Source organism: Panulirus ornatus, chromosome 57 (genome assembly GCF_036320965.1).
Source record: "Panulirus ornatus isolate Po-2019 chromosome 57, ASM3632096v1, whole genome shotgun sequence".
Taxonomy (NCBI): Eukaryota; Metazoa; Arthropoda; class Malacostraca; order Decapoda; family Palinuridae; genus Panulirus; species Panulirus ornatus.
The window spans coordinates 22,141,513-22,167,155 of NC_092280.1; the positions used below are offsets into that span (position 1 = coordinate 22,141,513).

Sequence of the window (25,643 nt, forward strand, 5' to 3'; positions counted from 1 at the left end):
TGAGGTCCGCGCCACACTACTCACACAGCACCCACGGAGGCGTCCTGAGGTAGTGTTACGTGTAGGCGGTTTACACCACAACACCCAACGTGCCACCGTTGGGGAAGGAGGGACGGAGAGGGGAAAACCACGTCGTAGATGAGAACTCAACCGGATTTATTCAGACGATTGTATTGTAGACGGGATTTCACACGGCTGCCATCACGAGTTAATGGAATTACAGACAGAAACGCGGAGCGTTCACCAGTGGGCTTATAACCGGAGCCAAGAATAAACAGCGAGCACAATGGTGGTAGAATCACCGCAAAAGAATGTCTGGAAAAGTTGACTCCACAGGCGAGGCGGACCTGCACCAGACGCTCGCCACTGAGAAAGAACTGCGAGAGGCGCGCCGGCTGGAACCAGGGCGGAGATGGGGCCCGCAGACCTCATGAAGCGGCACTTCATTTACCAGGGGGAAACCAACCCCCGTGGAAAGAAGTAGGAGGGATATTGAGCGCGGATGCGAGAGCATCGCACCAGACCTGGCAGCAGGAAGGACAAGCCTGACGTTTAATAAGACCGAAAACTCGGCAGTCGTTGCGCGCCCGTGTACAGCGTAGGAACAGAGGTTATCCTGGGTACAAATGGCCCTCTGAGAACAGGGGGAGGAGAACCCGGACGCGGGTGATGAGGAAGGTGTGAGCCCAGTACTACTACTGGTGGTGTGGGACTCGTTGTTCAGGCTGAGGTAAATCATTCGTCTTGATTAATGACCTCGACTCGAACTCAAGCCGCGACTCCTTCCCTCACGGGGCACGTGTGGCGGATCCCCCACCACCACCACCACACGTCATGACACCAGTGGACGTCGCCAGGTACCCCAGGACCACAATGTTGTAGCCCTTATGGGGAAATATACATCAGGACTAAGAGGGCCATCTTGCAGAGAGCCTGCCTGCCTGGTAACAGAGGCGTCTGGGGCCCAGCCAGCACCCACCTGACGGACCAGGTTGTGCTACTGTCTTCCGGTACCTTCTGCTTGACTGGTTCATGTGGAGAACACACACACACACACACACACACACACACACATATATATATATATATATATATATATATATATATATATATATATATATATATATATATATATATATATATATATATATATATATGTAAATAAGGAGAGGTACGATTCTCACTACGTGTCACACACACACACACACACACACACCAGTGGACCCCGAAGGCTACATAGCTACGTAAGCCGCTGGTGGCTCCTGCCGAGGTAGAAGTACGGCATAATTTATCACGATATTTTCATCGTGTCAGAGAATCATTTATCAGTAGGGAAGTCAGTATCTTTGGATTGGTTTTCTCTTTATGAAGACGTTTTACAGAATACACTATTCTTCACAATTGTGAACAATGGTCTCGAAGACCTCTATGTTCACCATGACCTCTTGACGAGGGAAAAGGGAGGTACGACCCCTAAGCACGACCGTAGAAGCCTTGAGCACACAACGGTACGACCCTTGGGGTATGAAGTGGCCTCTGAGGTTATCCGCCAGAGAACAGGTCATCAGACCCAAATGTTGTCCATGCAACGACCCCACCGCTGTCGTCAGATCAAGCCTGGACTAACACGTTAATGATATCTCTTCTGAATCCGTGATCCATCCTCAAGAAGAGACATCTGAATATTTGTCCTTCATAGTCCAGCCTAGTAGTGTGGCCCGTTGGCATAACTGGTGGGAACCTCGCCCCCTTCACACGTTTTCCACTGCTGTGTATTTATTAGACAGGACTCTGTGTCTGGTTAGCCTGTGGTGGGTTCAGGTGCCGGACACCAGGAGGGTCACAGAACCATGTAGTCTCCTCACCAAGAGGCGGAGAAACATAAAGTCAGTGGTAGGAAGAGGGAGTGCTTGGGAAACTTGGTTTGGATTACGTCAGATATTGTTGTGAATATGTATATATATTTATGATTAATGTCGTCATTGTTCAGATATATCTTGTTGATAATGTATGAAGTCATTATTTTGCTGTAAATTCATTGTCTACTACCTGGACTATTTGTATAGAATACTTGAGCCTTCAGCTGCAATGTTTTATCCTCCAGTCTTTGAAATAATCAAAAGAGTAACATAGTTTTTCGATTGTTATCCCTCCAACAGAGACGACGGGCTTCGAAGTTCCCGCTACTTCTTGTGTGAGCCTGTCCTCGGCGACTCACTCAAGAAAGAAAAACTTCGAAAACTAAACCTGGACATCGAAACGAGAAGGGTGAGTACAGCTTTAGTTGAGTTGGTGCTCTTGTTGGGTTCTCTCTTATGGTGCACGTTTTCTATCGTGTCCCCCGTGATTGGCGGGCTAAACTCGCCGCGCTCCCTAGCCACTTACACTGGCGTTGTACCATTAATTTACGGCTCTATCAGTATGCCTGAATTATAATGACTTTCTGTTCCGAATGATTATAATGTAAGTGTAATCTATATTGAGATTAAAGAGTTTAGACTAAAATGAAAGATGGTAAGGCCGTAAATTTGTTAGCGGCGTATTTAATTAATCAAGCAAATGTGTTGAAATTGTTTGGGATTTAGCAGAGGACATACACATCCCGGTGGTCTGTGTCGCTTAACGGCTCTTGTCTGGCTGCCAGTGCCGGACCTTCAGCTCTGGCAAATGGCGTCCACTCCAACAGACCTGCTTGTAAAGTTGTCATGTGCAATCGAGTTAAGCCGTTCCGACGTAACGAGGGAGGGTAAATTTAGAATCGGTTGAGCAGATTGCCCTGTGAATAACAGGCGCCAGGATACATTCAGTTAAATGATGATGATAAATGCGATAATGTTAGGCAATACTATTGCTTCAGAATAACACCCATAGACATGAGTAGAACACAGGAACATTGTAGTGGTACAGAGAACATGGCCAACGTAGTCTGGCAACCTGCTGGTGGTGTTGGGGAGGGAGGGAGCGGCGGCGTGGGGTAGCCTGGTCTACCCGTGAAAGATGAAGTAGATCGGTAGAAAAAGGTTGACAGATGATCATCGTTCGATTATTATCTGGAGATTATTGCTCAGGGAAGTCTGCCACCACTCATGTCATCTTAGCGGAATTATTCGATTTTTTTTTTTTTTGGGTGACCTGAAAATTGAAATATTCAGGATCTTTTTAATCAAAACATTAAGTTGAAGTGTCTAGTTAGAGGTGAGAGGTCATGTGTGAAGAGGTTATGGGACCAGGTGATGAGAGGAGGTGAGAGTTCAGGGGGGTCGGTGAGTGAGGTTTTTACCCCTCCTGCCTCCCTAGCCAAGTAGTTCGCCTCACATAACCTATCCATGGCGTTCGAACGTTCCGCCCGCCTGTCCATCTTGTTCGCCCTACCTGCTGGGCCATATTGTTCGCCTCATCGAAGAGGGAGGAAGGGAGGATGAGCTGACATGCTCTCTCCTGCACCATGTCTAGTAGCCGCTGTCGTGTGTGTGTGTGTGTGTATGTGTGTGTGGTGGTGGGGATAGGGAAGAAGATGAGACGAGGGAAGCGTTGGTGATTTTGTGAAGGATGAGAGTTCGTGAGTTGAGGCGCGTGGCATTTGTTCATCCCTCCGCGGAGAATGTAACGGAAGATTTTCGGATGATATAATGATTTATGCAGACGTGCTCCTACCAGCATAGTCTATCGTCCAGACTGACTTCAGAAACCCGCTGGCTTGTACAGCTTTGGGGGGACTAGGGCCTGTTAGTGTGGCTGCAGGGGGCCAAGACAGCGTGTGAAGCAAGCTAGGCTGATGTACATGGGTGTTCTCTCGGTGTGGTTCGTTGATGGAGATGATGTTGCTGGTTTGAACTTCAGGTTTGTAGGGCGATGTAGTCGGGAGAATCGTTGTCCCATACTGGTGCCAGTGGTAGAGTCGTCCATACTGGTGCCAGTGGTAGAGTCGTCCATACTGGTGCCAGTGGTAGAGTCGTCCATACTGGTGCCAGTGGTAGAGTCGTCCATACTGGTGCCAGTGGTAGAGTCGTTGTTCCATACTGGTGCCAGTGGTAGAGTCGTTGTTCCATACTGGTGCCAGTGGTAGAGTCGTTGTTCCATACTGGTGCCAGTGGTAGAGTCGTCCATACTGGTGCCAGTGGTAGAGTCGTCCATACTGGTGCCAGTGGTAGAGTCGTTGTTCCATACTGGTGCCAGTGGTAGAGTCGTTGTTCCATACTGGTGCCAGTGGTAGAGTCGTTGTTCCATACTGGTGCCAGTGGTAGAGTCGTCCATACTGGTGCCAGTGGTAGAGTCGTCCATACTGGTGCCAGTGGTAGAGTCGTCCATACTGGTGCCAGTGGTAGAGTCGTTGTTCCATACTGGTGCCAGTGGTAGAGTCGTCCATACTGGTGCCAGTGGTAAAGTCGTCCATACTGGTGCCGGTGGTAGAGTCGTCGACCTGCTTCCATGGAGCAGGTGGTCTCTATCAGGATGTGATTTAAGATGAGGAGCGACACAAGGGTACCCCAGCCTTAGTGCCCTGTGGGACGCCACTGGTGAGGGACGCCGTGCTGGAGGTCGGAGATAGGGACCCCTTGGAAGCGAACAGCCCAAGCACGACCGAGGGAGTCTCATTGTTGTTCACACTGGCTAGTTTTGGTTGGTAGGATTGACAGATGGCAGTCACTGGCACCATTCCAACTCTCTCTCTCTCTCTCTCTCTCTCTCTCTCTCTCTCTCTCTCTCTCTCTCTCTCTCTCTCTCTCGATTGAAGATTTTTTTATTCAAGTATCCTAGAAAACTTTAGTATCTGATAAGTTATTTCATCGTAAAGACAAAAATTATACGTATTCTTTTTAGATTTACCTTGCCTCTCACCCAAGATGGCCACGACTGTGGGTATATGCTTGTGTTTGTGCTCCGTCGGCTTTTGTTGACACATGATACAGGAGGGTACTGCAGTTGGCGGAAGAACATGTAAACAAACCGCCTGCGTAGCCCTGATTAAATTTCTTTCTTTTTTGTTTGTTTTAGTCACCCACCCAGCCAAGCGCGCGCGCGCACACACACACACACACACACACACACACACACACACACACACAGAGTCATTTTTCGTGGCTTGCAACACACATCCTGTCTATAATTCCCCCGGATCACAAACATAAACCCGATCTGATCTGTACCTTCTTAATACTCTATATAAACAAAGAATTAGTATATAGTATGTAAGAAAACAAAATAAATATTAATGATTATTAACTGCAGAGTTGATCAATATTGCTGTTACGGCAAGCAAATTTCAGGCAGTTAGGATCCTCCCTCCCTCCGCCTCCCAACTTGCCGCCCAGCATGACAGACAGGGAGCGCTGCTCTCGCAACATGTCTGCCGTGGCAGCACTTGCTCTCTGTAGGCGTGTGGGACGAGGGGAATAATGTGCTAATGAGATGGAGACGCAAGATAATGAACACTCCCCGCTGGTATCTTGGCTCTTGGAAACTTTAGGAGGGCAATAGTAAAGTGTGGGAACCGTGAGGGATCCGGCATTAACGAAGCCAGTAACTTACGCGCCAGGGAGTGTATACACCGCCGTGAGGCACCTCCAGATAAGGGATAATGCCCCACGAGACGATGGAGTCGCCGACTATAATTGTCCAGCGTTTGTTCGAGTTGTGGTGGGTGAGACAGGCGAGAGCGGTAGCCGTTTAAGTAATGGCGAACATGAGCTGTCGAGTGTGACCGCTAGGTGGCATTAGTTCCCAGTTGCCAACGTTGGTTATTGACTAGATATTTGTTGTGGTTGTCTTTTGTCACAGTTATCTTCATTTACAGTGACATACAGTGATGTTAGCAATTTGTGCCGTTTGAAAATAAATTGAGCGACTAAGTATATATCCCGAGAAATATTAAGTACCAATAAACAAAGTTCTGGTAATGTATATGACCCACAGCGTCGGTATCGTGTGAAAATTCTGAGTATTGTATTGAGACAGTTAAACAGCGGGTGTGAAGGTCGGGTTTACGGTGTATATGTTAGCCCAAGGCTATCCTTGCCTGTGAGCTGACGTACACACACACACACACACACACACACACACGTCATAGGGTCGTATTCCAGCTGGGTATAAGTAACCAGCTGGGTTCCGCAGGGCTCGGTCTTAGAGTCACTGCTATTTCTGGTGTTTTGAATGACTAGGTAAAAGGACTGGAATCATAGGTGAATATGTCAACGGTTGATGCTCAAACTACGTGAAAGGAATCTAGATTCCAGAGTCATTTAACGTTAAAAAATATATATATAGGCTTTGAAAGGCTGCACTGGTCAGGTAGATGGCTAATTAGGCTCATTGCTGGTAAAAAAAAAAAAAAAAAAGAGGGACCGAGTGAAAGGAGTTCTCATCATGACCATTTGAAGTAGTGGACGCTCAGTAGGAATCACCATGTGAAAGGCACTTGGGCTGGGGTTGACTTAATAGCCAACGTATTAGTAGACTAACACATCAGCAGTGTTGTTAAGCAGTTACGATATTCACCACACGGCATCAAAATTGCTTTTTAAGAATGTGGACGTGAGGAGGTTGAGGGAAGTATTTGGAACATATTATCGTAAGGGCTAGGCTATGCAGCACCCATCTGGTCACCGTAAGAGGAGCGGCGGCCCTGCTGGAGGAGGAGCACAGGCGGTAAACAAAGATTGTACAATAAAGTGAGGAAGCTGCACTACAGGGAGAAAGCCAGCAGCATGATTACCCTTGCTGGAAGGGAGAGGGAGGAGGGGAAATGCGATGTCATAAAAGTCTCTGATTGGAATTGATGGGGGAAGATAGTGTGAGCAGTTCAAGAACATCGACATAACAGGTAGACGAGAGGACGCACCACAGGCCACCAGAGTGGAAATGAAGTTACGCAGATGTGAAGAAATGCCTCCGCAGTAAAAGATGTGGTGACGTGAACAGAACGGCGAGAAGAAACTATAATTGCAGACGGTACGGGTAAATTTAGAATATTGGTGGAACCCTGCGAGGGGTGAAGCAGATATTATTACGTATTGTAATTGCACTCATGCACATTACGTCGACTCTCTCTCTCTCTCTCTCTCTCTCTCTCTCTCTCTCTCTCTCTCTCTCTCTCACTCACACACACACACACACACACACACACACACACACACACACACACACACACACAACAATGCATTCTCCTCCAGTATAACAACGACCAATTTTCCCGTTGAAACAGTTGGTGGGGACGAGTCTCCTCCACCTCTCCTGCCGTCACACGACGGTGACTGTACGTACCTGCATCTGTCGTGGCAGCCTCTCATGGCTGTGGGGGTTCTCTCCGTAATGGAAAGTTTTTCCATCTCCAGCCTCCCTCATGTACTGATACACAGATGGCGCCAAACATGGGAATGCATAACTTGGGAAGCTGATTGTGTGTGTGTTTGGGTGCTTATACGAGCCTTGCAGTGTGTGTGTGATGAGTCACTTGTGCAGGGACTCTGGTAGGTGGCGTAATGGCCAGTGACACAAGCAGTGCGCAGGCTCGGGGCCCTAAGGGTGAAACTCCCGCCCAGCCTCTCACTTGCCTCTAAGTGCGATGGCTTTATCGGGCACATTCCTTCTTGTTTATATACCAGCAGGTTTTTATGGCCGCCTGTGCGTACGGCTCTGTGCAGCCTCGCCTGGGAATATTGTACCCATGTGCACCTGAGCGCTGTGACCGTCGTGTGTGTGAGTGTGTGTGTGTATTGGTGCCGTCTCTCTCTCTCTCTCTCTCTCTCTCTCTCTCTCTCTCTCTCTCTCTCTCTCTCTCTCTCTCTCTCTCTCTCTCTCTCTCTCTAATGATTGAGGACGGTACGTCTCCTTATGGATGACGAGACGATATATTTGCGTATGATGGGCCTGGCCTTTGATGTAACCCCATGGGTGAGTGTCGAGTCAAGGAGCCAGGCCACCATATGCTCAAGGGTCGCACTGTCGTGCACAAGGATCGTACCGTCTTGCTCAAGGACCGCACTGTCGTGCACAAGGATCGCACTGTCGTGCTCAAGGATCGCACTGTCGTGCACAAGGATCGCACTGTCGTGCCCAAGGATCGCACTGTCGTGCTCAGGGAACGCACCGGTCGTGCCCAAGGATCGTTCCGTCATGGTCAGGGGTTTAACGCATTTCAGGTTATTGAGAGGTATTGCCTCCGGTTCAACCTACTCGATTTTACATATTCACCCGATTACGATAGCAGCTGGTGCTCGGTCGTGCCATATATATACACACCAGTGTATCATAGGGGGTATACTGTTCTCCATACCATCCAAACTGATGACCTCCTGCACAAGGAGAATGTCACCACCTTCATATAAAGTACCTGAGGTTGGCATCACTCACCGCATTCGCCATGTTTTGTTTTGGGTTTGTTCGGTCTTGTGTCGAGTCGTCCCATGTGTTGGATGATTCTCGTGTGCATCTCTTATGTTATTTGTGAGTGGCCCCCCCAAAAAAAAAAAAAAAAAATCCTGTTGATGAACGATTGCTAACTCACTGGTCCCACCAGACTAGACAACAAATGTGGAAATGTCTGTACCATCACTACAGACACAAGTGAACGTAACCTGTCCAGTTGCCTCGAGTTGGGGAAATGTGTTGTGTTCCCAGCTGGGTTAAGCAGTGTTGCAAGATGTGTTTGTCCAGTGGTTGTGGCAGCATTCCTCCCCCCCCTCCCCTCTCCTCCCCCACATCTACTGCCTAGTGTAGGTCACGACCCCGCCAGGTCTCACTGGTGACAGTGATGGTGTGTGGGTGTGGATGCTGTGGCCTGGTGATGTGGCACGGGTGGGGAGGCGATGGTGGAGCTGGAGACAGCTTACCCTACACTCTTTTCTCAAGCATCAGCTTAGCAGCTTGGCATCGTCTTGTAGTAAGCGTGGGTTCTAATGCTGCACCGATGTAAACTTGATATATTTTTGATAATCAAAAGAAGAGTAGTGTCGCCTTTGGTTTAGGATCTTTTTTTTATGTTGAAGGCTCCAGCCACGGACAAAGGTCCACATCAAAGCTCGTCCGTGATTGAAATACAGATGATTATGAAACGGAAAAAGAAAAGACAAGGGAAAGTATTTAAGAATATTTCAGAAAGTGAAAACCTGTCTTTTGAAATGTGCCAGGTCATAATTATTGGGAAAGATGAGAAGGTAGAGATCCAGAGCTTGGACCTGTAGGGAAAGAAGTAGGTATCAAAACGGCCCACCTGTCGTGTGTACATTATAGAGATGCGTGTAGCATTTTCGGTCACGATTGTAGATGAGGTGGTCAAGTGTACTTGATGTGTGTGTGTCTGTGTGTGTGGAGGCGTCAGAGGATGAGGGCCTCCACCGTTCCGCTGTGACGTGCGGGGTTTAAACTCATGTTCCACTGTGTGCGGAAGTAGCTTCATTCTCGTCTATTGATTGACTCATCCCAGCGTAGCCGCGGCGGATCCGAGTCTGTCCTCCTTCGTTTCCCTTATGCTTTGTTATCATGAACGGCAGCATCCTTGCCATTAAGTCTACATGCGGCACAGGGAAATGATACTAGAATTTCTTGCCGCTGTATAATGGCAACAGAAAATATGGATCAGTGTGTACCGGTAGTGGGGGGAGGTGTGGTCCCCGGCGCGTGCCTGAGTGGCGAACTCTGCCACCTGTCCTACACTAATATCCTCACCTCCGCCCCGGGTTTGCCTGCACCTCATCATCAAAGATCACAGTTTAGTGTGAGAGACGCCCCTTGTGTGGCGTTTGTTATGTATCGGCGTTGTTGGGCGTTCGCGTTGTGCCAGTAGGTTGGTTGGTTCAGCGCTAATCAATTCAGCGAGTTAGCCTTGATACTGAATATGATTACCGTGCATTATTGAATTAGTGCAGCTGCTCATTCGTATTGCAGTCAACAAAGGAACGATGGCATAAATTTTCGATAACTTCTGGTCCCGGTTTGGTCGAGAGCTCGTCACGCGTTCAGCAAATCTTTGCCGCCACGAAGGTTATAATCTTCGATCTGTTTGGTTAATGATGCTGGTCTCGGGTTAATTGGTCCGTAGAGTTACATTAAAGGAAGCCATGATAATTACAGCTGTATTTATGAATTCTAGATATTGATGATAAGGACAACATCGATAGTAGTATATCGGTGTTATGGGAAGTAGGGTCGTGTTCGGGTCTGGCGAAACCTGGCAACGGAGTACCCACATCTGTGCCGAGCATCAAGTGCATCAGTCGCGCTACTACAGTGAAGGAAGGCGGGCCGTGTCCAGGCCGAGCGCGATCCCACTTGTTATTTGAATTCAATTTTATTCAGGGAATCAATCAAAAATAATTATTATTGAGTGAAAAGATTTGTGTGTCAATTGATTATACGTGAATAAGAATTGATGTTTTGATTCGGCGTGATTTGGAATGTGGCTGATATTAAAGGGAAGGTGTGATCAGCTGTCCGTGCCGGGTTACGGAGCCCGTCGTCTGCAAGGTTGCCCTAGCTGTTCGAAATTGTCCTGGACATCGTAAGGCCTCACTACAAGCTGGTGTAGTTCATCCTTGAACAGGTAGGTTGATGAATATCCTTGTTTCACGCTTTGGTTTCCGGGGAGTGCAATGGCTGTTTTGTATTTTTGTTAGATTAAGCTTTGTCTTTGTGCACTGTACGCCGTGTGTAATGTCAGAGAGGAGACATACAGCATGACCAGTTCCTGTGGTGAGTAATGCTTTAGTACGTGTAGCGTATGTTGAGGGTGTGTGAGGGGAAAAGGTGCTGGAGTCTGTTATGGCCGCGTTCCACCCAGCATCACAATCTCGAGAAGACTCCAGTAAGGATACACACATTAGAACTGAGAGGCGACTCACTTCAGTGGCAGACAGCGGCCAAGATGCAAGGGGCTGATGTAGCAGGGGGTCCCCTGGGAAGAACAATGTGTGGGGCTGTTAACAGTGGGTTGTTAGGCGTGGAGGACGTGTTGAAGCAGGCGCGTCAGGTCGTGGGGCTTGCAGGGGGGGGGACTATAAAACTCCTCACCGTCTACCACACCCGCCGCCACCACGTGTGACTCCCATCACATTTCTAACAGTAGCAGTTTTCATTCACCTCATGCTAACCTGAGCATAATAATGGCCTGAGTCACGCTGCTGTTAGGACACGGATGACGTGGAGGGTGGGACAAGGACCTGGGCTTTGTGTTCCTCACCCTCACTGGGGGGAAATTCCTCCATGTGACTAATGGGGTCTGACTGGACTAGGTTCACTGCTGGCGTATTGTTGTTTCAGTTTTGTGGACGAGGGAAATTATGTCTACATGATATATGGAGTGGGTGTTATCGCGAGTGCCTGTGCGTAGAGGCGTGTGAGGTTGGATGGACTGGTGGGCATCCCCTCCCCTGCTGCACCACCCGCCACCTGCCTATCGTCACCCAGCACCAACAAGGACCTGGAGCCATTTTGTATATGCTTCAAATATTTGCTTGTTGTCCTGGTAGACGTGATGTGCTGGGCATTTGATTGCGCTCGGGAAGTTGCAGTTTTTTAAAAACCACCGTATGTTTTGCCCCTAAGGGGATGTGTATAGTGGTTGCGCTCTCTGCGTTTTGCTGTTAAAGGTTCAGAGGAGCTAGGAATGTGGATGAATGTAGCCCACGTACTGCTCATGTCCAATGTGAGTATCATTTTCTGCGATCTAACATAATGTTTCCAAATGATAATACTCTTTGTTGTGAACAGCCATATCGGAGTTTGAATGGCCATGTATGTCACACTAACATGAGAGAACTAATGTCTAGCACAATGTGGAGATCCCATTTGCATTTCATAAAGTGCAGCAGTGTTTTCTTCAGTCTGTACGGGTGGCAGCCATTTTCCTTGTGATGATGAAGTACATGGTTAGGCTTGTCTGAATATTAACGATGACAACTGCGAACTCCAGCTTCATTATTCTGTTCAGAAATTTTCATCCGGTTCCCAACGTCTTGTTTGAGATGGTCAATGAAAACAGCGTAACTACGGAGTTTTCATGCGCCACTTTACACCGTCCGTTGCTTAGCCGACTTGATAACATATATAAGGAAAGTAGATGCTTACAGATTCCTATGGTGAATGTGCTAAATGGCTAGATTAGGTTAGGATGGGTTCGTGATTCTGAGTAGAATTAACCAACGTAGCCTAACGTTAGCAGCCTAGCAACATAATCCAACTTCATCCAACCCATCCTAGGCAAAGGCACGAAAACATTTTTCTTCTCTATCATGACAGAGTCAAAAGATATAGAATTAAGGAATCTTGATTAGAACATATTTTATCCGGTAGAGCGATCGAATAGCGCAATGGAAATAATGATTAGCAATAATAGCTATATTTATTGTATTGTGTGTGTGTCGCTATAGCGAAAACTTTAACCATCACCGAAATATAATGTTAGCGGTGTGACCTTGCATTGCTACAAGTTTAGTAATAGACGCCTTGCAGTTTGACTTTTAATAGTCCTGCAATTTGCCTGTTAATAGCAATAATGATGATTATTATCCGTCGAGGCCAGTTCAGTATTCACCATTCAAATGACTGATGGCTGTTGGAGGTTTGTATGTTCTATGAAGGTGCGCGTTCATATGCACTTTGTTCGTATTCATACACCTCGCGTTGTACAGTTAGGTTCGGTAGAATGCTATCTGCTGGCTGTGTGAACCTGATGGGAAATGACCAGTGTAGACCTCGTTGCTCACCAACGTGAGACGAAGGGTATTCGAAGTCACTTCCCTATTAGGGGCGATCATAGCCTAGCGGTAGCGCTCCCGCCTGTTGCACAGGTGTCCCGGGTTCGATCCTGGCTGTTGGAGGCTTGTATGTTCTATTCTATGAAGGTGCGCGTTCTTGTGCACTTTGTTCGTATATATAGATATATTATTTTTATCATACATATTCGCCATATCCCTTGTTAGCGAGGTAGCGTTAAGAACAGAGGACTGAGCTTTAGAGGGAATATCCTCACTTAGCCCCCTTCTGTTTCTTCTTTTGGAAAATCAAAAACGGAAGGGGAGGATTTCCAACCCCCCCGCTCCCTCCCCTTTTAGTCGCCTTCTAAGACACGCTGGAAATTCGTGGGAAGTACTCTGTCTCCCCTGTTCCCACTGATGATTATATATATATATATATATATATATATATATATATATATATATATATATATATATATATATATAGTGTTACTTTGTAATCCTTAAAAATTATTCATATAAACTCGTGTATTCTTTTGGAACCTTATATTTCAATGTTTGGTCCTTGTTATTACGTGCAGAATACACACAAAAATTACCCGGTGAAAAAGTTGGTAGTAAATGAAAGTTCCTTACTCCTCCATCAGATTCTCTTTGTGAGAGCTTCGCATGCATATTTGAAATTTAATTTTCATTTTAGGGTAGGCTAAAGTGGCCTGAGTAATGACATAATCAAAAGACTCATTTACTATTAATCTCAAATATTCTGAGCAGAGTGTGTAGTAACGCTCTTGATATGACCATTGTTTCGTGCTTGTGGTCCAGTTAAATGCATCGGCGTCAGATCCCATACCTTATTCGCATCACAACCCAGATCTAAATAGCATAGCCTTGAAACACAGTAAAAAAAAATATATATTACTTTAGGACCTCACGGTATAGAAGACTTACCTTTAGCTTGAAATAGATATTGACAAGCCGTGCTTGTATACCTTTAGCTTGAAATAGAATTTGACAAGCCGTATTTATATACAAGCTACATCATATCGGAGCCTCGCACGAAGGAGGCAATAGATATTCCTTAAAAGAAATTGCTTATACGAAGGCCTCTCTTGCTTAAAGACATAAATAAAGCCGTCTGTGGGGGAAAAATAATCCATTGTGTAAGGCAGAGGCCTTTTTATAAGACCAAACTTACTCGGTGCATTAATTTATTTAGGGGTACGTGTATGGTGATTTCATACATGATTATAGCTTGTGATTTTGTGCAAAATAGATAAATACCTCTCTCTCTCTCTCTCTCTCTCTCTCTCTCTCTCTCTCTCTCTCTCTCTCTCTCTCTCTCTCTCTCTCTCTCTCTCTCTCTAATCAAGCCCAAGCCAGGTACTCATATCTTATTTCCCGAGGGGAGATTAAACGCCTTAGGTGGGTGGGTGTGGGGACGAGCTGGGGGTGGTGATTCGCGGACAGCAACGCTAACCACAACACCGCGGAGGGCCCGCGTTCATGTGTTTATAATTACTCATCTGTACAGTCCGGGAAAGTTCTCCGTTAAATCGGTTAACTAGCCTTGTAGTATATGCGGAATCATGCAGTATTTGCAGAATCATGCAGTCTTCTAACCTAGTCATCAGATGGATATCTCATGATGCGGTTCCGTAAAGTAATGTGCCGATCGAACGATGCACACGCACCATGGCTAGTACCGAGCGGTCTATATATATTTTTTCTTTTTATTTTATTACGTGGGTGTCGGAGACCACTGGAATCACTCGGTAGTGTCTTTTTAAAAATTTAATGTGGCAAGGGGAAGGTAGGCTGTGATGTATGGGGGATCGGTAATTTGTTTTGTGGTTTATATATTTCATTATTTGAGTACGGCGAGACCCACAGTGTTTAGAGAAGCCTCCCTTTCGGCATGGGGAAAGCTGTGCGGAATATTTAAAAGTACTTTTTTTTTGAATGACTGAGGTATCATTCACTTGCAAAAAGGTGTTGATGAAAAGCGACTAGGGTGATATGCCGATGCTCTTTTTTTTCTCCTTATTTTAAGGAGAAAACTACATGAAAAATAACAGTTAAGAAAGCTTGGTTTGATGTCTGGGTGTGTGTGTGTGTGTGACACACGGGGCGTGTGTGTCGGGCGGACGCTCCACGCCCCTTGTTCGCGTTAAACCATTATGAAGGCAGAGTCTGTTGCTCGCCGGTCATGTTCCCCTGAGCTGAACATTCACCACCACCACCTGCCGTGATTGTCATCGCATGACATTTGTTGACAGTAATAGTTGCATGTGCTGTATTTGACTTAGTGTTTGCGTGCGTAGATATTCTGTATTTACTGGGTAAAGTACGATATAGAGGGACCCAAACCGTTCGTTGACAGCGGAAACATTAACCCGTTACGTTATCTTAAACATTGAGATGTATAATTTAGGATTAGATGGCACAGTTAGTCTTGGGATCATAGATTTACGAAATGTTACTTGCAGATCCATTTCACTAACTGATTGCAAATATAATGACCGTTCAGAAATGAGCCACTGGTGTATTACGAAACGAACCCCCTACATTAATGGTAACGCGTAAAAATGGGGGAAAAAAATCGAGATTTGTTTAAATTTCAGTTAATTTTTCCAGAAATTTGTATAAAATTGAATTAATTGAACTGAAATACATACTCAGTAACTAAAAGAAAAAAAAATGGAGCTGCATTAATAGTGACAGATACCCGTTAGTGAGACAAATGGAAATGGAGCGATCGAATACAAGAAAAATGAAATATGGTACAGAAAAGGTACAGCAGAGAGGTCCGGGAAGTGTACACCACAAGACTATGTAAACCACTCAATATATTGGAAATATCCCTGTGTGGCATAGCACACTAGCACACAAGGATATATATCATTTTGCCTGATGAAAGCAAATGTAATTTGAAGGACTGGTGTAGGTCTTACTACCCAGATAGGTAGTTTATCATCAATGAAAAAAAGAAATACATTTCCCTGTAGTATTATGATACTTGGAAGGAGCAACACATATATCTCAATATGACCAACAGGAACAAGAGCATATCAAAGATGATAGGCACAAGCAGAAGGGTGGGCGAAGAACGTTAGAAATAGGATTATAAAGTTATTCTGATTATCCTGCTTCAGATGGTGTAGGGATTTACAGCATAGCTCAAACAGGCAGTAAACCATTAGAACGTTCTGGACAAAGCAGATTATCAGAGGAGAACCTTGAGAGAAAACTCTCCCATAAGGTGGCAGCAAGTAATGGCTTCCTTCATATTTACAAACTTACGGGGGACTTGATGGAACGATTCGTAAGTGGTTATTGGCAGGAAAATAGTGTTTACAACCTTCACAGTGACCCTCTCGGAGAACGTTATATGGACAGTGTGAGTTCTTTGTTACAGCCCACATGAAGGAGGTTTCGTGTTGTTGAAAGTCGTCTGGTGATGTTCTGGAAGTTTACAGTTATGAAGACTATACTCAGAGTTGATCATTGTGCTAATCTCAAAGGCGCCAGAAGCAAAATCCCTGCGGTATATCGAAGATTCTGTAGATATACAGTCTCGCCTCGACTAGTTGCTGGGGAAGCCATATCTTAATGTAACTCTTGTATATCTGAGGCTTCCTAAACATTAGATGGGGACGCTTAGAAGCAACAGTTTGGCCGAGACCTTCACCAGAGGAAGTGCAGATGAATGGCTGGCTGCACGAACGTACCATTCAGTCGGTGTGACAAGTTTCCTCTTAGCAGATGACAGAACCAACCAAACTGAATATTGTGTGTTGCATCCGATTGTCACAAATGATGTAGACTGTGTGTGTAACGCCATGTCACACATACCACATCCAGACGACAACATAACGTAAATATGACTATGGCTGTTCATCCGCCACTGCCAACCTGGTAATGATTTTTAGAAAATTCTCTCAACAGTGACGTACACGGTGGGAGGAAATCAATATGAACCGTCGGCGGGACCATGCGAATCAGTCCTGTGAGGCAGACTACCAGAAGAATAACTGGAAAGGTTGACACCAGAGGCGCCCCAGCCTTGAGCCAGCCAGACACACACACACACCCCAGAGAAAGAAATGCAGAAAGTCCCGACTGGAACCAGGGCTGCGCGGTCTTTAAAGGAGACAGAAATGGTTGGTGGGAGACTTCCTCATAAGGCTGCAGCTCGCCAACCAGAAGCGAAACAGACTGGCCTAAAAGAGTGGAAGTCACTGATTGTAGACTGAAAATATCATACGAAACAAAAAAGAAAAAAAGAAAAAGGAAAGACGAAAGAAAACCCAAGAGGTTTATTTTCCTATTTTTAGTTCAACCACTGAGAGCGGAAAAGGCTACGTTCTCGGGCACCACTGAGAACAGAAAAGGCTACGTTCTCGGGCACCACTGAGAACAGAAAAGGCTACGTTCTCGGGCACCACTGAGAACAGAAAAGGCTACGTTCTCGGGCACCACTGAGAACAGAAAAGGCTGCGTGCGTTCTCGGGCACCACTGAGAACAGAAAAGGCTGCGTGCGTTCTCGGGCACCACTGAGAACAGAAAAGGCTGCGTGCGTTCTCGGGCACCACTGAGAACAGAAACGGCAACGTACACTGAATGTAAGATGACTAAAGTACTTACGGATTACCGGGCATCAAGTGTTCACTGAGCCAAAAATCACTGTAAAGATAAGCTTTCCAAACGACCTCTTAGACGTGATCGTCCCTCGTTGGACATAGTTGAGTTACCACCACACCGCAGGTCCTCAAGAGAGCCATTGACTGTGGCCAGACATTCTGCAGCGGGGCTACGCGCTCGGAACTCCTTTTGTTTGTAAAGAAATGCGTAACATTGTTGTCTGTCGTCTTCGGTAAGGTCGCTTTAATAGCAGTCTTTCTCAGGTTGGATTTCTTGACTGACGATGATTCATTCCTGAGAACGACGTAAATTTCCTTTCCTGGGCGGGTTTCCCCAGGGAACCAGAGTCTTCGCTCCTTAAGTTACATCTTTCCAACTCTGATTCCTATATATTGTCATAAGTTTGCGACTTCGTGTCATCGATTTCCTTTAGTTTGTCACCGTTCGCTGGGTGTTCATTTATTGACAGGCTGTGGTTCAACATCTGTCGCAGACTTGTGGAGGAGGAAGATAAGGTGGCTGTATCGAGGGACCCCACCTCTGCCGGCATGTCGCCGCTCATGCTTGGCAAGGGCGACACAGCGCTTCTGCTCGTGTCTTTCACTTTCCATACCTCACAGGGGCGCCCCCTACCGGCGCCTCATATCTAAGGGTTCTTTTCGACAAGGGCGCCTCTGCTGACGTTTCGCTTGTCAGGCTTCTCACAGGGCAGGTTCCTCTTTTACAATCTCGCTGGTGACCTGGGGCGCGTTTCCAAGAGCGAGGCGTGTCGTCATGCACAGTTTCCTGCTGGCTGTGTGGCTCCTCCCTGGTGATGTGTGAGGTAGAGCTGTCCTGGTCGATACACCACTTCTATCACTCCCTCCCTCCACACCGTCACAAACACTTCTCCCACGCCTGAAGGGTCCCTACCTCTCTACTTCTGCCTCGGCTCGGGCCTTTTAATCGCCCGGGGACCCGAGGTGCCCAAGGCAAGTTTTGTAATTAGTGACCGCCAGTGTTCTCTCAGTCTTTACCTTGAGTGGTTCTCCAGAACCGTATCACCAGGTCTGCTGGTTCTTGAGAAGGACTAGTGTTTACTCCATCGTCGAGGTGTCTGCCTGCTCCATGGAGAGTTGTGCGGATCGAATTCTGTAACGGCGGCTCTCGGTTAATAAAAGAAATGGCGAACTCGGAAGGTGAATTCGTCTTGTTTATCTTGAGGATTGGTTATGCAGACTCATTCCTGTCGGATGTGGCAGTGGGTGGTGCCGCTGCGACTTATGCCTTTGAAAATCTTGCCACTTGACAAAATCCTTGGTTCGTAAACTTACTTGTTATTCATGACCGTCCAACCCTCCTCTCTGCTATCCCCAACCAGGAGGTTCCGTCCCGACCCACTCCACTGCCCCGCTGCCTCTGAGGTACACATGCTGAAGGGGGTGGATGACATCCAGAGAGGTGCTGAGACGAGAGAGGGGGTGATAGCCAGGTTGGTGCTGAGGGAGGAAGGAAGGGGCGGAGTGACTTGAGTTTGAACCATCTTAGTATCGTACGCCGCCGTCGCTACACTTACCTCAGGTTACTCTCTCGCCCTCACACCTGCTCCCTGCTCGTCAGGAGACCGACACACGCCTGATGCAAGTCGGGGAAACCGTCACACGCCCGCTGCAGGGTAGGCTGGAGGCTGACACATGCCAGATGGTGGGCGTGGGTCTGACGCACGCTTGACGGAAGGCGCGGGGCTCATGTACCTGCTGGAAGTCGCGGTAATGGCACACATGAGTATGAGGACGAGGGTCTGACGTGCCTCGTGGAGGGAGATGGTCTGACGCACCTGGTGGAGGACGCGGGGCTGACACATCTGGTGGAGGACGCAGAGCTGACACACCTGGTGGAGGACGCGGGGCTGACACACTTGGTGGAGGACGCGGGGCTGATACACTTGGTGAAGGGTCGCAGAGCTGACACACCTGGTGGACGCTGCAGGGCCAACCCCATGGTGGAGGTCGCGGGTCTGACGCACCTGGTGAACCAAGGGTTGATCCACCTGGGGGCGGGGGGCCTGGCTGGGACCATGACCACGGCGGGGGACGTGCGTGGGGCCTATAAAGGACAGCTTACTGTGGTGCCCCTCCGATGGTAGCCATAGGGACCGAATTTTCTGGCCGTGTTGCTGCATTAATGGTTGGTACTGCCGCCAGCCTGGCCTCTTGGTCTCCCTGTGTACGTACGTAATGCCTTATGTATGTATTACAGTAGTCTTATACTGGGGTAATTAGGTGCTCCAGCACACACTAAGCAGACGGGGCTAACCGTTGCTTTTGTTCCTGCAACAGTGGTTTTATGCCCACATTATGAATGTGTTTATTATTTCATCAAATACCTCGCCATGTGCTCCGCAAATATGCCCCATGTACACGCCATAAGCCATACTGTGTACAGGTCATACTGCATTATGTACACCTCAAATGTCCTGCTATTTATACGGTAAATATTGTGTTGTGTACACATCAGATATTCCATTTCGCAGTGGCTCACTATTGTACCGTGTATATAGTGTGCTTTGTTGGTACATGTCACATAGGAACTAGAGGATCCTTCCATGTACACCAGACCGGCTAAGGTGTACATTTTGTACATCTGCAACAACAACAATATATAAACCTGACCTTGACGCATTCACGGGCCGCCCGGGGTCGAGCCCGCATAGGTTCGAGTCCTGGCCGTGGCAGTCGGTCCAGTCAGCTCAGCTCTTCATCCTTCCTTCGGGTCTGGGCGATAACTTGGGCACCTGGCGTAGGCTGTCTTATCTGAGAGCAAAGGAAAGAGATAGCTCTACAGACCAGGCCTCCTGCAGGAGAGCATGGTGGCGCACCGAGGAGCGGGGTCAGGGAAGATCCTGTGACGCTTCCAAGAGAGCCCTGTCCTGTTCACCATACCCTCTCCCGTCTACACCTCAGGTACCGTCATTCGTACATGTGTTTTACCATGTCTTTATGGAGATGTCAGAGTCTTCTTGACTTGGGGCCCCACGCGTGGGGAGCCGTGCGATGCGGTGCCGTAAGTGTGGAAGGTAGGTAAGGGGGGGAGGTGAGTAACGAGGTTCCTTCGATAAAAAAGCGTAGCAGGAGCAGGACCGTGCCGAGTGGTGGCAGCCTCGTTACACTGCACCTGCCAGGCTCGACACACACACACACACACACACACACACACACACACACACACACACACACACACACACATATATAAAGGTCAAGGAGCAGAGCCTGGGGCAGTGTGACGCCTGGGCCTCCACATGCCACACTTGGGATATTAGGTCTGGTGACAGTAGGTGGGTCTGTGGGTCATATTATTATTTTCACAAGTGAATATCCAGCCTGTCTTCCCATGTTCTGCTGGTCTCCACGGGTTACTATATATTTTAATATTTACATTTTCTGTTGATGTCAACTTGTTTGCATCTTTTCATTCACCGAGTTCGTCTCGTCTCCCGTGGCTTGGTCTGAGGAGAGGCTTCCGTTATGTCCTGATCTCCCAACCTAATTATTGATTCGGCCTTCGTGCCACCTTGGCGGCCTTATCACTCACGCTCCTCCGTGAACATGATTAGCCTAGTGTTGTAACCCGTCCAGTCGCTGTCTAGCCTAGTGTAACCCGTCCAATTACTGTCTAGCCTAATACTGTTGTAACCCGTCCAGTTGCTGTCTAGCCTAATACTGTTGTAACCCGTCCAGTTGCTGTCTAGCCTACTACTGATGTAACCCGTCCAGTTGCTGTCTAGCCTAGTGTTGTAACCCGTGCAGTTGCTGTCTAGCCCAGTGTTGTAACCCTTGCAGTTGCTGTCTAGCCTAGTATAACCTGTGCAGTTGCTGCCATGTTCGAGTAAACGCGTATACAGTGAGTCGTCGTTGTACATATCCTTGGCTAGCAGCAGTTTCCCAACTTCAAAGGATCGTGCTAAGTATGCAGCAGTATTTGCAGTGTGAAAGTAGAAGTCGTATGAATATCTTGTGGTTTACGATTCTGGTTTTCAAGGTGGCGTTTGCTGGCACGTGTCGAGGTGGTGTCTTGCGCCCTCATCAAAAAAGTTAGTCATTCAGCGTGAAGCACGCGACTTTGCTGAACCCCACCTCCTCGGTTTTCCGTTTCGTAATTCCTCCCGAAGTGATGGAATTTCGGTTTGTCTCGGTTACAAATTGATGTGGTGCCCCACCAGTGGCCAGACGCTAAGATATACCGGATGTCGGGAGGCAGGTGGATGATGTCTTCAGTGGCGGAGGCTGGCTGGCATGGTTGAGCTAGGTAGCCCTGAGGGGATCGTCTGTAATTCTGAGCGTTTTTACCGATGTCTGATATGATGATTATGAAGGATGAGGAGGCCAAGGCTTAGGGTGGAGGAGGAGGGAGGACCCGCGGAGTAATGCTGGAGGTTCTCCATTATGGCCAGTTTGTCGCCTCCTCTGGGATCAGGTCTCCTCACTCCACTTGTGACTTAACACTTCACACTTGTAACTTAACACTTCACACTTGTAACTTAACACTTAACACTTCACATTTGTAACCTTTCATTTTTTTTTTTCTGGTTGGCTGGGAGGCCATGAACAATGGTGGAGTTTCAGAGCCGCTGTGTAAAGTCCGTGGATATGACGTTCACATTTATTTTGGTGATACATTTTTTTCCCTCGGAAGATCGTGCGTGGTGGAGTGTGGGAGGCGGGAGGGTTCGTTACTCAAGTCCCGGGTTGTGAAGATCGTTACGCTGGGTTGCCGGTCGGCATATTTCCATAGAATTTTAGGCTTGGTGTCATACCTCCTTATGAATCCATTTTTATTTTAATTTTCCTCCGCTGGATTATAGAGCGGGGTGATAAATGTGTTGGTGACGTGCACGTCAATTGTTCCATTTTGTATTATTATACAGTTGTGAGAGCGGCAAGTTGAGCTTTTAATACGTGGAGCATACGCTTGTCTTGCAAGCAGCCGCTAACACGCTTAGCTGAACCGCTCGTAAAAACTTGTTCACCTCCCCAGTGACGATGAACTGCTCTCAGTGAGTCTCAAGATTTGCAGTCAGCTGCTTTATAGATTATCTTCCAGCGTACTTTTGTCGTAGGTTTGGCTAACCCCACGAGCACGACGCGCGTCTGTGCGACCCTCGAGTCTTGAGTTTTGACGCCAGGCCCGACGTGCTCCGACGTACTCAAGGGTCGTACCGTTATGTTGTACCGTCGTGTTCAAGAAGCTGACTACCAGCGTGTTAGGCCTGGTGCTACATTCGCTAAGATGTAAGTCTTTGTAGATAATTGGTGCGTGTAGCTGGCGAAGGAGGTCCAGGTGTATTGATGCACAGGTTTCTGGTAAGGTTGGCAGTGTGGTGTTGAGGGACGACCACCAGCTGCCGTGACCCTCCTCCTCCCAGGTGGTGGTGGTGACGGTGGGGGCACTGGTGCGTGTGTGACACAAACACACCCGCTATAAAACCACCTCCGTCACGAAAGTCTTTACGAATAATACACTCTGCGTTCGTAGCGCTCTCGTAGTTTTTATTTCATGAGAATTACGTTAACTTTTCCGTGTTGTTAGAACCCATAGAGATTTTTTTTTTCATATATAGTTTGAGAGATTTAAAAGTTGGGTCGAGAGTAAAACTTTAGGGGGATAAGTTTGTGTGGAGGATCCTCGGTAACGACTTTGGTAATGTCTTTTGAATATCCACATCCAGGGTCTTTATGATCCTGTGTCCCGTGAGTTCTTGCGGGAATTACAATCGGGTCGATATACAGGAGTTTTATGGCTACAGTAGCGATAATCCTTGAGGCCCCGTCTATTGCCACATACCCAATACAGGATCTGCTTCTTAAGCTGCACGCGAACCTGTTGTGACTTCCTGGGCCAACCTGGGAAAGCCTTGTTAACTACACCGATCCCGCCTCATCACACAGGAGAGAGCTGCGTGTGCGTAGCATGTGGCGCGTAGGTGAGTAGCATGACGGGTCTAGTCTCATGATACGTAAATGTACTGACGATTTGTAGAATAGCATGTGTGTGTGTGTGTGTGTGTGTGTGTGTGTGTGTGTGTGTGTGTGGTCAGGAGGAGGGTTGGATGTGTGTGTGTGTGGAGGGTGGTGCTGCTGGGCCACAGCTTGTTGGGGGGGGTACCGCGTTGGCGATGGTGGTGGGGCAGCGTACTACAGGCAGGCCAGGCTGGGCGGTAGTTACCCTGGCGCCACGCTGTCTGGCCCGCAGGTCCTCCCTGGTACACGAGTTCCTCCCCCCTCCTCCTCCTCCTCCTCGCCCACCACCTCATCAGGAGGGGAGGGTCCCCACCTTGCTGCTTCACGCAACAGAGTCGTCACGGACCAGTACGACCTCTCTCTCCCCCGCCGCTCACTCCTCTCGCATCTACAGTACCAGGAGGAGGGCCCGCCTTCCAGCGTGGTGCTGATGTTCTTCAGTGTGTGCAGCTCGCTCTTTAGTACCCGTGAGGTGAGCTTATCGTGCTGATGTACGTACGTCGTAAACATGGACACTTGCAGACATGTACGCAGTGTTCATTCTGCCCAAATATCATGGGCCCCGGGTTCGAATATTAGAGAGGGAAGCCGGGTCAGAGCCAGCCTAGCTGTTCGTCCATATATATATATATATATATATATATATATATATATATATATATATATATATATATATATATATATATATATATATATTTTTTTTTCAAACTATTCGCCATTTCCCGCATTAGCGAGGTAGCGTTAAGAACAGAGGACTGGGCCTTTTTCGGAATATCCTCACCTGGCCCCCTCTGTTCCTTCTTTTGGAAAATTAAAAAAAAACGAGAGGGGAGGATTTCCAGCCCCCCGCTCCCTCCCCTTTTAGTCGCCTTCTACGACACGCAGGGAATACGTGGGAAGTATTCTTAATCCCTATATATATATATATATATATATATATATATATATATATATATATATATATATATATATATATATAACGAATACAGTTTCACTGGTGGGGTTAACTTACTGAGTATACAATGGGAACCGAGCAGAAGGGTACGAAGGTGTCGTGTGACGGGGTCGTAAGTCATGCTTGGTACCCATTTGTCCTCCTGGCTCTGTGGTGGGTCGTCCGTCAAGATTGGTACCATTAATCGATCTGGCTGTGTGATGGGTCGTCTCTCAAACTTGATACTACTGGTCGTCCTGCCCATATGATTGGTCGTCTGTCTGACTTGATACCACTTATCGTTCTGGCCGTGTGGTCGTCCGCCAAGCTTGGTACCACTGGGCGTATTTTTTTTTTTTTCATTTTTGCCGTCCGTCAAGCTAAGCACCACTGGTCGTTCATCAAGCTTGGTACAGTTGGGTCATGATGGTTGTGCCGTTGTGTGTCAAGTCTGGATACCACTTGGTCGTCCTGGGTGTGGTGGGTCGTCTGTCAAGCTTGGCACTACAGGTCGTGCAGTCTTACGTCAAGCTTGGTACCACAGGTCGTGCAGTCGTCCGTCATGCTTGGTATCACAGGTCGTGTCGTCGTCCGTCAAGCTTGGTACCACAGGTCTTGTCGTCGTCCGTCAAGCTTGGTACCACAGGTCTTGTCGTCGTCCGTCAAGCTTGGTATCACAGGTCGTGTCCAAGCTTGGTACCACAGGTCGTATATTCCTACGTCAGACTTGGTCCACACCGTAAAAAATATATATATTTTTCCCTTATTTTGTGGAAGACAAAATGACACCAGGTACGAAAGCCTTCGAGACCTGCCCATTGGTCTGGCCTCACACTGGCTGCCTTGATTCCATGATAATGCAATGCATCGATTGGTTGCTACATTTCCCATCATTTGTCGTAATAAATATCATTTATTTCGTATATCGGTGAGAGCAGGGTGGGGCTTCCATGAATATTTGAAATATTTGCCTCGCATTTACGCTAGCCTACCTTGGCGACACAACACGCGTCGTATTGATCATTTCGAAATTCGTCGCACCCATCCAGGAAGATATATATTTTTTTCATTTGTTTACGACGGATATTGTAATCGTCCGTCATGCCTGGTAGCGCTGGTCGCCCTGCCTTTGTGATCGTCCCTGAAGCTTGGTAATGCCGGTCGTATACAGTGGTGGGTCGCCCTCCATGGTTGAAGCCAGTGGTCGTCCTGGTCGCTTGGGGTCGTCGTAGCACTCGTCGTAGCACCGTTCGCTCATCAGTCGTGGTACGTCACTGGTCTTGTGGTCGTTCAGTCTCCATATGGTCTCATTGTTCCATATGTTCCGACCCATTTCAACACAACCTCCTCTTCTTACCGCACCTTTTCCTGAACCCTAT

The 25,643-nt window shown here is 47.6% G+C and overlaps 1 protein-coding gene across 5 annotated transcripts in view; it reads left to right on the forward strand.

Moving 5' to 3' along the window:
* The window catches only part of LOC139766261 (uncharacterized), a 366,776-nt gene that overhangs the window by 194,938 nt on the left and 146,195 nt on the right, over positions 1–25,643 (forward strand). For all 5 annotated transcript variants that reach the window (XM_071694662.1, XM_071694658.1, XM_071694659.1 and 2 more), the window contains one exon: positions 2,160–2,268. In XM_071694662.1, the coding sequence (XP_071550763.1) occupies positions 2,160–2,268 (109 nt within the window). The remainder of the gene's footprint in view (positions 1–2,159; positions 2,269–25,643) is intronic.